The 14,227-nt window shown below is 39.9% G+C and overlaps 1 protein-coding gene across 1 annotated transcript in view; it reads right to left on the bottom strand.

The window, feature by feature from the left end:
- Positions 1–1,263: 1,263 nt before the first annotated feature.
- Positions 1,264–14,227, bottom strand: part of IPMK (inositol polyphosphate multikinase) — a 34,271-nt gene continuing 21,307 nt past the window's right edge. The window contains exons 4-6 of the mRNA XM_041475220.1: positions 12,181–12,353; positions 5,182–5,263; positions 1,264–4,232 (exon numbers count right to left, since the gene is read on the bottom strand). Coding sequence (XP_041331154.1) covers positions 3,598–4,232; positions 5,182–5,263; positions 12,181–12,353 — 890 coding nt within the window. The 3' untranslated portion in view covers positions 1,264–3,597. The remainder of the gene's footprint in view (positions 4,233–5,181; positions 5,264–12,180; positions 12,354–14,227) is intronic.

The raw sequence follows: 14,227 nt of genomic DNA on the forward strand, positions 1-14,227 counted from the left end.
CTACATTTGATTGTGCTTCCCATCATGAAGGGAGCAAGTCACTCCAATGATTTTAGGTTCATAATGTGAACACTCCTGCACACCTGACACGGCCAGCGCAGGTGACGCCGTTCCTTCACCACTGCAGCTCTTACATCTGAAAAGTCCCATTTTCAACTCTGCACAATCCAGATCACATCAAGAGCTCTCTGCAGGTGAGGAAGTTTTACTGGGGGTCTAGATTTGTAGCATGTTAACATTACTTAAAATATTACATGCACTGAAATATTTTAGGAACATATGCACTCTGTTAAATTAATGGGAAATAGTGATTTCCTAATCTACTCAGTACTCTTAAAAGTTCTCCATGGAACTGTGAGATTATGGAAAAGAACACCCTGGTTATACATTACAGTAGAAAGGAAACAAAACAGTGCAAGTTTCATCAGAATCACAACTACCAGTAAAGTCTCCAGTTCAGTTCATAAAACAAATTGATTAAATTATTTTAAGTATTTCATAGTGGTATAGTAACTTCCAATGCAATTTATGCAACAAATTTCACCCATATTCAAAAATACATTTGTAAATGCTTTTCATAAAACCTTATACAAGTCAAGTTGCCCTTAGGTAATCCTAAGCACAGTCCTCACACCACCTAGGCAGAAGCCTGTATTCATTCTCAGAGTCCATGAGTGACAATGCTCTGTGAGCTCTTCCTCTTGGAGAGTCAGCTCTGCTAAACCCAACTCTTATTGCTTAAAATCATCAGTTTCCTCAGCAGGCCTGGCACCCAGCTACACCACACTAGTCTGGGGCAGCAACCACTGTTTTAGGGGACATAAACAGCTACCGGCCTTGTAACCATTCCTGTAAAGATTTCCATGTCATGGCTGCCTGTCCTGTATGTTTGTCCAGAGAGCAAAAGGGGCATTGCTGAGAGGGAGGGAGATCAGTCATTGGGAGTGCATCAGCTCAGTGACCCACTGTCTCCCTCTTCATCCTCTGATTAATCACATATTCTGTTTAATGACTTCTGTGAATACATTTCCAACTGCAACTGAAAGCAGTTGGCTCAGACACAAGACACTAGACACACCAAGCCTAAAATCTGCAAGAACAGTGTGAATATAAGGCCTCTGCAGGCTCAAACTCACAGCTGGTACTATGCCCAAACATCTCCACAGCAAGCTTTATTCACACAATTTCCAATAAAAAATACTTTACTCAAGCTACATTTTAAATTATCAGAAATACATTCATAATAACTACTGGTACAAAAACCATGATAAAATTTTTTTATTCAAAATATTCTGACAGGTTGACAATATTCCAGGCGTGTTACAAATACTGCCATAGCCAACAAAACAATCAATACTTAAAGAGCATTCAAACACTGAGGACATGTATCTTAAAGCAGAGACAGGAGAGTGCTAAGTGCATACTAATCATTTTCCAATAACTGACTTGAGGAAAACGCCTCATTTCTCTGGTACAAAATGGATTAAAACCCAGAAGAGATGAATTAGGGAGGACAAAAATGGTGATGTTAAAATTTTCTTGCCCTATTTTCCTATAAAACCTTGTACCTTTAGCATACAAGGCCACTACCAGTCTGGACTACTCTAGTGTTGACTATTTAAGGAATAAACAACAAAATCATAACAGAGTGACAAAGCAAACAAAACCACAAACTCTTTCTAGAATATGGCTTAAATTAATTCACAGAGAGTTGGGAATATATTAACTATAAGGTGCAAGAGAAATACCAGGTAGGAAAAAAGTTCCTCTCTTCCTGGTACTTTCCCCCTCAGACTTCACTGTGTTTCACATAAAATTTTTAACACACCGGTCTCACCCTTTCTGCAAGCCCCTTTTTCCATACTTCTAAAACATCATGTCACTAAAAGGTTGGTTTCATTCTTGAATGTGTTGGCCAACATGAGTTCCAAAGTTTAAATCATGTAATTCTACACATAGTAATACCCTGTTTCTCCCAATTAACCCAAGTTCTCAGATAGAGCTAAAAATTCAGCTTTATTTAAAACAGCGTATTTGCTTGAAAAAGTATGATACTCTTTGTCATGTAGAAAACAGATGTCCAATGAGGAACTTGTCAAGATGTGAACACAGCTGAGTGCATAGTGCAGAACATCATACAGAGAGAGCAGCAAGGCCACAGGGTCACTAAGTCCACATGAAAAAGATATATGTTTCCAATGACCAAATCCATTCTAAAACATTTTTGTCCTGGAAATGCTTTAAGCATTAAAATCTTGCTCTAGGTATGGCAGGACTCCTCCATTCCCACTTTCCATACAGCTCACTGTAATATGCATGGCAGCACAGCCACCTACACAGCATACACAAGAGACACACCAAAACTGCTCTGGATACATCATCCTGATCTCAAGCATTCCATACAAACGTTGACTTTTTCCTGTGAAAAGGAAGGAAATGGGACAGCTTTCCAATTACACAGCCTGCCTGTGTGCATTAAAGAAACCTGCAGTGTCTGGAGCCCAGGACGGAGAGCCACAGCTCCTCTGGCACAAGCGGTGGCACAGCTGGTGGCTCCAAGGCTGAATGATCTCGCAGGAGGCTCCTCTGCCTCTGTTGCTTGAGGTTCCAGTCAGTGCTCCCCAGCAGCTGAAGCATCAAACACTCACTGCAAAAATACAAGTGGCTTACAGCCAGCAGAGCTCTGCATGCTCACCCTAAACACTTGTTTCCCCATTCTACTGGTTTGCTTTTTAAAGCAACATTGTTGGAGAAGGGCCACGAGAACAACAGAGTGAGACATTTTCCTTAATCACAGCATCACACGCCCCATTAACAGACTGACATAATCTCCTAATCCAAATTAGTTCCTGGAACATCTTGCATTTGCCTTCTTTCGCTCGTTCTTAGGAACAAACAGTTTCTCTAGAAGTTGTGCAGTTTAAGCCTGTTACGGTATTGTACTCCAGCATTTTCTTAGCACCTCAACACAAATTACATGGTAGCTCATCTGTGGTGAACATCAGCTACAGACATCTACAAAGGGGGAAGGGCTGAAAGAACAACAATATTGTCCCGTGACATGGAAAAGCACTTTGGGATGCACTGGCTTCAGGTGAGACTGCTGACTCAGAATGGGATTTGTCTCCAAGCAGAGTTACTCCAGTTATTCAAATACAGTAAACACAAGGGCAGTACTGAGGACATCAATCCTGCACCTTACAACTTTCAGTCTATTTTCTAAACACCTCTTAATGGAGGTGTGGCTCAGTGTCAAGGCTAAATGGGCAAATATGTCATCTACGCTAAAGTCATTAGAGGAATTAACATAACCCTTGCTTCTGGTAGTCCTTGGACTTAAGCCAACCACATACATTTCATTTTGTTAGTTTACTTATCCTGCTTTATCTCAAGTATCTTCATCCTTTCACACTTCCTAATTTACTATCAATATTTTTCCTGAGTGAAATTATAAAAAGTTAAACCCTTCTACCAAAAGTACAAAGACAAATAAAATATAGAACAATACAAACCCAGTTATACAGCATTACAAGTGCAGAAATTCTTCATGTTGTTGCTCTTTATCATTGGCCCCCAATAAAAAACATAGCAAAGAATTTAGTTATCCAAAATATTTTGCAGTACTGTGATGAGATTCTTCAGACCATAAATATAGCCCTCATCCTTTGTGTTGCTGGGAAACACATGAGCAAAATCGATCATTCGGACTTCGACATTTGCACTTTCCTTGGGCTCTGCTGGCATGTGATAGAAAACTTTTTCCAGTTGGGGTAGAACATTTCCATTCAGGTGCTCCTGCGTAATGCATGTGCTGGTTTTCCACACATTGTCTTGCTCTGAGTTCTCAACTTTTAGTGAGAGCTGACTGTGGTGCCTCTTGGAGCACGCCTTTTTGTGAAGTGCATAAAATTTAGACAAGCCTTTACCTACAGAGGCTTCGATTTTTCCATTCTCTGTAGAATTTATGACATGAATATTATTATTATACTCCAATACGTCTCCACCTGCTAAGAGGCCTTTGGGTACTCTTCTCTTCTCTGCCAAGGTGACATCACTCAACCGCACGGTTGTGGCTTGGCACGAACCTTCATAGACAAACAGCAATGAGCTTGCGTAGAAATTGAGTTGTGTCTGGCCCTCAAACCACTCCAAAATCTTTTCAACCTTCTGAATGCTGGCAGCTACCACATCTTTTCTCAAGCAGTACCCACTGTGGAAAAACTTTGAGATGCCTGCAAGAAATACACACATATTGGGATTATTTTCACTTCTGAACGGAAAACAAACAATTTTTTTGTCTTTTGGGATGAGAATAGTTCTGATTTGAAGGAACAGACACCATTCAGGTAGTTTTTGTCCAGGCAATTACTAACTAAACCCAAAGGGAACCTAAGAACTCTGAGACCTTCAGTCATGTCACTGCTGTGTAATACTACAGCTTGGGCTTGGTTGTAAGTAGAAGTAAATGTATCAAGCACACAGTGAAAGAACACAGCTCCTGCTCCCAGGTCAGCTGAACAAGTGTCTGCACAGTTTTGGGCAAGGACCCATTAGATTTCTCCATGAATGAACAGGCTCAAGCAGCTTGTTATTACGAGTGTGTTTGTGTGTGCACCCTCTGTCCCTTGCTGGGGGACAGATGAGCAGGTGTCAACTAATAACAAGTCCGCACTCATTATCACCAAACAGCCCCACATTTTTATTAATTGTTAATGTAGAGCAACAGGTGGATTGGCTTCAACTGATAAAGTCCTTTGAATTGAAAGATGTTTTGTAGTAGCTTTCTAATAGAAAATACACTTAGATATACACAGAGGACAACTAGAGACAAAAAAAAAAATGTATTTATAATAAAAGACACATAATACTTTGAAAAGATTTCTATTTCATTATAGTTTCAAAATTGCAAAGAAGTTGAATTCTAGAATTCTCTCCTTTATTAGTAGTAAAAGAGATGTGAGGAGGAAATTCCTATATTCTGCACTGCTGTTACAGCCAACTGCACACAATTTCAGGCTGACAGCTCAAATAATACAGGGAACAGCCAAAGACCCATCTGAGGGTCTTTGAGGACAAAAAAGGACTTTTAAAACAGGAACACCCAGAACAGTTTTTCCACACAGTTCTGTAAATCAGTATTTAAATTAAAAGATCCAAGCACACCCCAATTCTGTTACTTACCGTCCTTCACTGTTTCCTTGGTCAAGCTCCTTCCATAGTGCTGGTTTTGAGTCTCATAGCTGTCTGAAGACACGTGGTACACCTGAAAGAGGCAAGAAGGGGACTGCCTATGTATTCTGAAGCACCAGTATTTCTGCAGAGCAAGAGACACCTCACAGACAGGCCACAAAACATTTAGCCCTCGCAGTTTTTAAATTTCTTGCAGTGCCCAGCAAAAAAAAAGTGTTCTCCAAAACTCTCCCTTCAGCCCCTGGGCTTCAAGCTACAGCTTTCCTGTGCTAGAGACATGCTGGTGGTGGCAAAAAGCAATGTGCCCGTTACAGGGAACTCTTTTATAAGGCCTTGCAAATCACAACTGAGACCTGAAACTATCAGACTCCTATCTGTGTTACTGTGGATGTTAAATCAGTAAGACAACAAAGCAAAAATTTCAATGCAATTATTCTGAGTTCTTAAAATTATAAAACTATTTAGCACAAAAGCAAAATAGTAAGAATAACTGCATGTGACCACCAAGGCCCAGCTCCCTAAGACACATCTGCAACTGTCAGCACAAATGAGGCTGCACTAAATAAATGGCAGCAGCCAGGCAAAAGCTGGTTCCAGCATCAACAGCAGTACTTCAGCTCTCATCTGAAAAGGAGGCAACTCACATGGGTACAGTTTTGTCCATATCAGGAATTGTACAAGCTCAAGAACTTAACTCAAAACTGCTTCACATATAGCCATATTTTCTCTCACACTGAAATAGTTCCATAGCAGAAATGTGCCAGGCAGCAAGGCCCAAGTATAATTTGTTTATGAGAGTGCAGACAATTTTTATTTGCAGAAATAATGGTGTTACCAAGCAGGCAGTTGTCTCTGGCAAGAACTCAGTGCTTGGCACTTGTTCAGACCACCCATCCCTGTGGCATCCACCCCATCCACAGCCCTGCCTCCCTTCCCTGCTGTAAACAGAGAGGATCCCACTGAACGAGTCAGGGCACACTGCTGAGGTGCCTGCTCCTCATCCCTCCTCTGGGGCCTTATTCGTGCTGAAACCAACCAGTGAAGTCCACAACAGAGAAACAGTAATAAAAAGAAATGTTACAGGAGCATTTAATAAAGAAAATAGAATCCCTGTTTTCATTACAGCCCACCACCCTGAAGTATCTCCCCCATCCAAACAATAATAAATCCAGTATGATTACACAGATCCCCACCTCCTGTTTTGCAAAGCAGCTGGGAAAAACAGTCTCAAATAGTTTTTATTTTAACAAAAAGATTGATTTTAAGTCTCCAACCATGAACTGAAGGGGCTGTAAACAGCTGTAAGTCTAAATGTTTGAATCCAGTAGCAGAGACACTTCACACTGTTACAATACTTGGAGAAACTTTGGCCTCCATGTCTATGAAATTAAGAACGCCATAGCAGAGATGAGTTATTCTAAAACTGCATCTGTCAACTGTGATTTTGAGTTCACAAGAATAATAATTTTTCTCCACTTAGTTTTTGCTGGGTTTTTTTCCAAAGCACATGAAAGAAGTACCAGCATACAACACAGAAACTCAAAGATTACTTATGTAAACACTTCAGGTACCAAAGTAACCTTCAAAAACATACCAAAAGTTTCAAAACTTTTTACAGAGCTGCAAGTCAAAGGCAGTTAAATAAAGAATAATATTACTTAGAAAGAGAATCACGAGTCTGAAGACTACATCTAAGTTTTCATTAGCTGTGCCTTCATTTTAATGATATTAAGTGTTCTCATGTAGTTGGACAAGGGGCAGCTTTCTGCAGACATCAGCACTGCAGCAGTACCTGACCAAATCATCTTGTTTACCAGCACCCTCCTTATCTCTTCCCCTAGGAGCTGCAGTTTTTCTGACATGGGCACTAGCTCAAATGTTCTGATTAAAATCTGCAAGCTCATTTTGTTTTCCAGAGAACCGCTGGAGCAGCACATCAGACCCTGTCCTTCTGAGCTGGGTTTCCCAAGAAGCCACCCCACCTCTTCTCATAATTTGAACAAAACCATTCCCTAAATGTCTTTCTATATTGCTTACAGACACCGAGGCAGATGTGCATGCTGCATTAACAGCACATTTTTAACTATACAGAACAGTCAGTGACAAAGCACCAAGTCCCAGAGGCACAGGCTGAGTGTAGTGTCTGTGTCTTACTCCCTTGTGCACTCAGAAGGGCCTCAGTCACCAAGAGGCTTGGCTGCAGCCAGTGGCATTAAAGGACAGCACATCTGCATAATCACAAAAACCATCTCTGACCACCACCTTGAGACTTTGCACAACTGCAGGAAGGGACTAGTTGGAAAACCTCACTCAAATACAGATCCATTACACCCCATTCCAAAAGCCCAGCTCAAACAGAAACAATCTCTCACCAACCCCTGCTCCACCCTCACCCATTCAAATACAGGGGTGGCTGTGCTGGAGGAGCAGGAGGCTAAAATCAACTTCCTCTTTGACAGACCTCTTGCTCTACTATGCTTTTGTTCACACAGCCACCACCAATCTGCTATTAAACCTTCCCAAAATGACACTTTGCCTCTGAACCAAGCTTCTCCTGCATCCCTGTTGCTGCAGCTGTCTGTACTAGCCCATTTCTGTCAGAACAACAAGTCAAGTCAGATCTGTAACCTTAACAGCAGCCAAGAAATTATTAGATAGGAAAATCTCATTTCTTGTCCACCTGCCACAGCTTGTTTTGTGTTTGCTCTGTATGCACTGGCAGGTCTCCTGCAGAGTGCAAGACAAAACTCTTTCTATAAGCTGCAAAACACTGCCTTCAAGAAACCTCCTGCTTCATCAGTCATTTCTATATATTCTTACTATGCAAGATCAGAGCTGTTGTCAATACCCAGCTGCTACCAAAGCTGGAGCCACAAGCTGAAAGTGGGGGTAAGCAGGTGACACCCCAACTAATCTAGGCACATCCAACAGCAGCACCCATGCCCCAGCTCTGCAGGGACAATCCTGGTGCCAGGTCAAGACCCACACCCATGCCTGGGCACCTTCTGCCTCTACCCCATGACTGTCCCAATATAAATACATGTTTCCTTCATGCTCAAGTAACCCAGGTTTCTCTGCAGGCCCTTCTTCCTGCCACAGTGCAAGACTTAAAGAGTTTCAACAAGCCTTATTTTTTCTTTTCAAAAAGAAAGTAAAGCAAGGATTTGAAGAAAAAAATAAAAAAGGGAGAAATTTTGTTAACTAAACATTCTCTTCTTTGATATCTCTGCTTTATAGTAATGCTCTCACATTAACACTGCTGCTGAAAGCATGCCCAGTTATCCAAATCCATTTACCTCAACATCTCATTCCCTAATTTTTACTTTTTTAAACTTAATGTATTGTAGCTACTTAGACCACAGATGACGAAAGTACACACATCCTAGCTTCCAGCTGCCTTGAAAATCCAGCACAAGAAGGATGCATCCCTGCTCCCTCATTTCCAAGATTATACTTTGATATTACTCTGCCCATTTTGCTTCTTTGTCCCTCTGGACTACTTTGACTGAGTGCTTCATATGACTGATTACACCCCCAAACACTCTGACAGTCAATATACAGTTTTAGTCAAGTCATTACACAAAAAAGTTGTAGAATGAAATTATGCTGAAATTTATCCAGTGGAAAAGCAGACTATTAATCTCCTAAATAAGAGAAACTACAACCCTGCAATTAAATCATGAACCATCTTTAAAATAGCTTAATATAGTAATTTTAGACTCCCAGAACTTTCACAAAGCATCTCATTAGAATAAATTTCTTTTATGCAATAAAAGACCACCTGCTCCAGTTTAGAAGATTTATTTTTTTTTTCAGGGCTTTCAGCTGGTTTCTTTGACTTAGGGTTTTATTTATTTCTTTATTTATTGTTTCAGGGATGTTTGTTTTCTTTTAGGTTTTGTTTTGCTTTGTCTTCCTGTTTCCTTAAACATCAAAGCTTGAATTAGATTTATAAATGTAAAAACTCCAGTTCTGGAAATTTTTTCAGTCTAGAAGAATCTGAACAGTAGATGCAAAATTTAATACTTTTATGACTTCCCTCCTAAATCTTGTTACTAGCACATCAGAGCTTGTGAAAATTACCACAATACAAGAAAGAGTTCAAAAAAACCTCATAAAATAGAGTCAGTTACAGTCAATTTGAAAATATCCTGCAGAATCATGTGCTATAGATTACAAAACTCACTTGTAAAACCAGCTTTGATTATTATACATTACTGCCTCCATGTTCATAGGCACAAACAGTAGAAGTCAATGATGGATTATAATGGTAAAATTACAAAATCACCAGTTTGTGCTTTAAAAAAAGCATTTCAGAAATATTTTGGAGTGAGATTGCAATTGATGCCCTGGAAACAAAAGAAAATCTGCAGAATCTGGGAACTGTGGATTCCAAAAGAACTGTGAATCTGAAATGAGAGCACAGCCCACACATTGTGCTGCACTCAACAGCATGCAGAATGCTCTGTATTTAACATGGCCTGTGCTGCAAAGAGATGCCTTACCTGTTTGCATGTCTGCTACTGAAACCGTATTACAATTCGTATTTTTGCTATTGCAACAGTACCTGAGACTTCCAACTTCTATATGAACTCTAACTACTTTCACAACAAATGATGCCCACTCTGACAGAATCCCAGAATGATCTGGTTTCAAAGGGACCCAGCTCCAATCCCCTGCCATGGGCAGACATGTTTCACTAAACCAGGCTGCTCCATGTCCTGTCCAACCTGGCCTTGGACATTTCCAGGGATCCAGGGGCATCTGTTAAAGAAAGGAACTTCTCTACTAAGTACAGAATTGTGTTTTTAAACAATGTTATTAAAATAACTGTGCTTCCTAAATGTATTTCCATGCATTTATTCTGTCTATTCAGCGTGTTAAGCTAAATACAGTTTAAATGCCAGAACTGTGTACATAAATTAATGCTGGGCTAGACAGGAGACTCCTATTTTTAAGGACACACCACACATTTTATATATGAACAGATGACTGCTTGTTTACCAATGCATAAGAAAAAGCTGTTTCAATAGCCTTTTGGGTAAAAATACACTGTAAACAGATTCTGGACTAAAATCCCCACCTATAACACTTTTGCTTGTATCTCTTCATGACAACTTATGAAATTGGTGCTTTAGAAAAAGTGTAACTACATTCTCTGCTTTTCCTGGCCCTCTCCTTCTTGGCCTCATAAAAATTTACCACACAAGACCACCTCCCTGGTAAAAAAACATGAACGGAGAGATTAAAACCAAACCCCTGTACTTCTTTGTTACATCATGTTTTGTCCAGTGAACAGGAACATCCTTCATCCAGCACGTGAGCTGTTCTGGGCAGTACATATCCGTGTAAGAGTGTTTTATAGTATGGCCAGAAGGTTGCAAAAATAAAGCAAGCACAGAGAACACTCCATAATCAAGAGGCAGAGAACATGCCTTGTGAATTCAGTTTGCCAAGTGATGTGTGAGGGCAGGAGGAACCTTTTCAATTCTCTTTGGAAAACAACTTCCAACATGCAATTGGGTGCCAAAGGCAAAAATCCAAATCTAATCTAGTTAAACACTGGATAGAAAACTGCACTACTTGGGAGAATCGTCATTATACATCCAGTCTCAATTAGGGGATTGAAAAAAATTCTGCAACAGGACAAAGACACAAATGAGTGACAATGTTAGAAACAATAGTCACAGGCATACCACAGAAGCAATCAATCATTCCTTTTGCACTGTCATGAAACATAGGACATGAAGCACATTGTTTTACAAATGAGATAAGAAAGGTTACATAATGACATCAACCAGACCCAAAGCTATAATCTCTAACCTTCCTTTTTCATCTGAACTGCTTGGCTGTTTTTTGACTTAACTCCCACATTCTTGCTCACAAGCTTACGTAACTACTACTCATGACCACTATAATTTATATAGCAGCTTATCTCAAGGCAGACTTAAGGGCTAGGAGGCTGGGCAGCTCTGCACAAAACATTACAGGGATATGAGAATTATCTTGAACAATGGTGCAACCTGGCTGCTGTTGCTATTGAACAGCAAAGGAGAAGCTGATCAAAGTCTCTAGCCATTTATGCTGCACAGCTTGAGGAGCCCTGGCTTTGCGTATGAGAGGAAAAACAAAAATCCCACATCAAAAAGAAAACTATTCCTGTACCTATCACTGCAGAAAAAACTACTTTTGGATTCCATCAGCTCAGTGACATCAACACATTTCTCTTACTGAGCCACAAACGTTCTGTACAGCTTTTCTTTATGTTGAAGCTTTAAAGTAGCCAATACACACCTATTGACTCTTAGTATTTCTAAGGGTACTAAGAGTTATAGGGATGTCTACATGCCCAACTAACCTTTCCCTGACAGCCTCCTTGAGTGTGTAAATATCAAAAGAAGTTTCCTTCTGATGGAAAACTTTTTAAAATGCAAAACATAAGCAGCTGTTCAAAGCTATATGCATCACCTCTGAGAGCTTACTTACTCTTCCCTAAATAGAAAAAAAATACGTAAAATTATTTTTATTTAAAAGCAGAGTATAAGGATGAAAAATGTGGAAGACACAGCTCATTACTCAATTATTAGAAAGACTGGTTCAGTATGTAATTCTCTGATGTAAGCCTGAAAGAAAACAAATAAACAAAAATCTGCTTAATAATTTCAAATATCTGTTGTGGTGGTGAAGAATTAATTGCAACTGTATTCAGTTTTAAATACCCAGCCCCTCTCCTGTATACCTATACAGTACCCAGGTTGCAAATAACCTGCCCTAATGGACACAGCCAAGTTAAGTAATTGTTTTGAACCAGGGCAGTGCTTTGGAACTGACTTCACACAACAGCTGACACCAGCACTACCAAGACATTCAGGTAACACAGTATTTATGTACAGCTCAAGAGGATTCTGTTTGCTAGGAAAACCAGTTGCTGTACCTGGTGTGGGACAAGAGGCCTGAGCATAAACTGAAAGTGAAGACAAAAGTTCTTACCCTCATTCCAAGAACCAAAAAGCCAATCTCTTCCATCAGCGGGTACTTGCTGACCTGCTGCTGTATCTTCTCTGCTGAAGCATAGGGATCATAACTTTTCTGACCAATTTTTACATCCATTATGCAGGGCTTATTAAACTTACGGGTCACATCTTCCAGTTTTAGATATGTGTCTGTCAAAAAACCAAAACTTTTGTTAACAGTGGGTCATAGCAAAATAATTACATAGCTTCTGGCTGAGCACCTGTGGAGGAATGTGAATAGTTTAAGGCTTAATATCACATGATTTCAAGAGTCAAATTTGTCTCTGAATGCAGGCTAAATCTTGGTCACTGACACCCACAAATTCTATTGCTATGAAAATCTAAATGCTTTCTTGTTTAGAAAATTGCATACAATTAACATGCATTAACCTAGCATTCAAATTCAAATTATTGCCCAGATAAAATCCCTGAGCAGCTTTCATTAAGTCATTAACATATCACAAAGAGCATTACTAACCACATACAAAGGCAGGTTTTGCAGCAGTGTGGCTGGTTTCGCAATTCGGATGGTCTCTTGTGTCATTTTAAAAATGAAGAAAACATTTCAGTCCTAGCCTTCAGGGGCTTAAGTGCAGCTCATTTTGCTTCTTTTTATCCCACTCCCATCTACACTTATTTCTCATGGCACACCTTTAGGAGAAAATGCTCTTGGAATCCTAGGCTGCCTTTCATCCATTTCTAACAGCCCTTTAGGAGGGTGGCTGGACTAAGAAACCCCAAAAGTACTTGGAGTGCCTGAAGATTTAAAGGATGAAAATGATCATTACCAGCATGACCCCCACACTCACTATCAGAACTCAAGAAGGAAATGGAGTCAGTATAAACCTAGCTCTCAGACAACTCTGCTTGGGAGACAGCAGCACCCACCTCCAGCCCTTGCTAGGACATGGCATAACCAAGGCAACACACAGCCTCAACATCATCTCATTCTTCATATGTGCTTTGTAAATCCACCTGTCACCAGGCACAAACTTCATGGCTGGTTTTCTTTCCAGCACAGCCTACTCCATAAATGTATTTCTTTGCCTTGAATGCAGTTCGAACCCAAAATCCCATTGTATTATACCCCATTCCTACAGTATGATCTAAAATGGGATTGTGAGAGAAAGCAAAACTAGTTCAAGTTTTAAAAGAGGCACAAAGTGCCTTGTTTGAAAACTGTACAGACAGGTAACAAGCCAGTCCCAGTCAAGATAAAAGGAACAAGCAACATTTGATTTACACTTAATAAGCAGAAACACTTTCTTAAGGAAAATAAATGAAAGGGACTTGTACTACTTTGAGTCCTACTAGAGCTTCAGTTTTTACACCATCATGATCAAATGTCCTAATTTCTCACAAAGTATTTAATCCTCAGCTGCCTGCTTTCTATATGAATGGAACTAGGCATCTTGTTAATGTAGTCATTTTCAGGAAAACACATCAAACCAATACACTAATAAAAAAAAAAATAAATTAAAAAAACCCCAAAACTACTCTTCCATTAACTCGCTCCCACAGCTTTCAGTGTCCTTTGGGCTACAGGATCAATCCAGCTACAGCAAAAAGTGTTTTGTTATAGGCCACCTCACCCACTAACTACAACTGCAGGAATACATCCAAGCTGAAGTAACTCAGAGTTACCTTTGAGGAGCCCTAGGCAGCCAACATATTTGATATTTGCTCACTGAATATTCCCTAAGGGAAGCAGGACAAATACTCTCCCTACCAGGCAGCATATTCTGTATCACCTGAACTGCAGGTGCTACTTCTACTCTTCAAAGCTGTTATACAGAGGTCCAATTCAGTCAGATATTAGCACAGCTTTTGCAGGAATTTGAGAAACCACTACCAATACCTGGGGAGTCCATAAAATCTGATAGCTATCTCTTATTAAACCAAAAAATTGTAAAAATCTAAGTGTCATCCTTCTGACTATTTTTGCATATTACAGAAATCACTGCAATCAACAGATTTGTGCAATCACTCTAAAACAATGCAGAAAATAACTAAAGAAAGGTCAA

The sequence above is a fragment of the Pyrgilauda ruficollis genome, unplaced genomic scaffold (assembly GCF_017590135.1).
Source record: "Pyrgilauda ruficollis isolate IOZ18807 unplaced genomic scaffold, ASM1759013v1 scaffold11, whole genome shotgun sequence".
Classification (NCBI taxonomy): domain Eukaryota; kingdom Metazoa; phylum Chordata; class Aves; order Passeriformes; family Passeridae; genus Pyrgilauda; species Pyrgilauda ruficollis.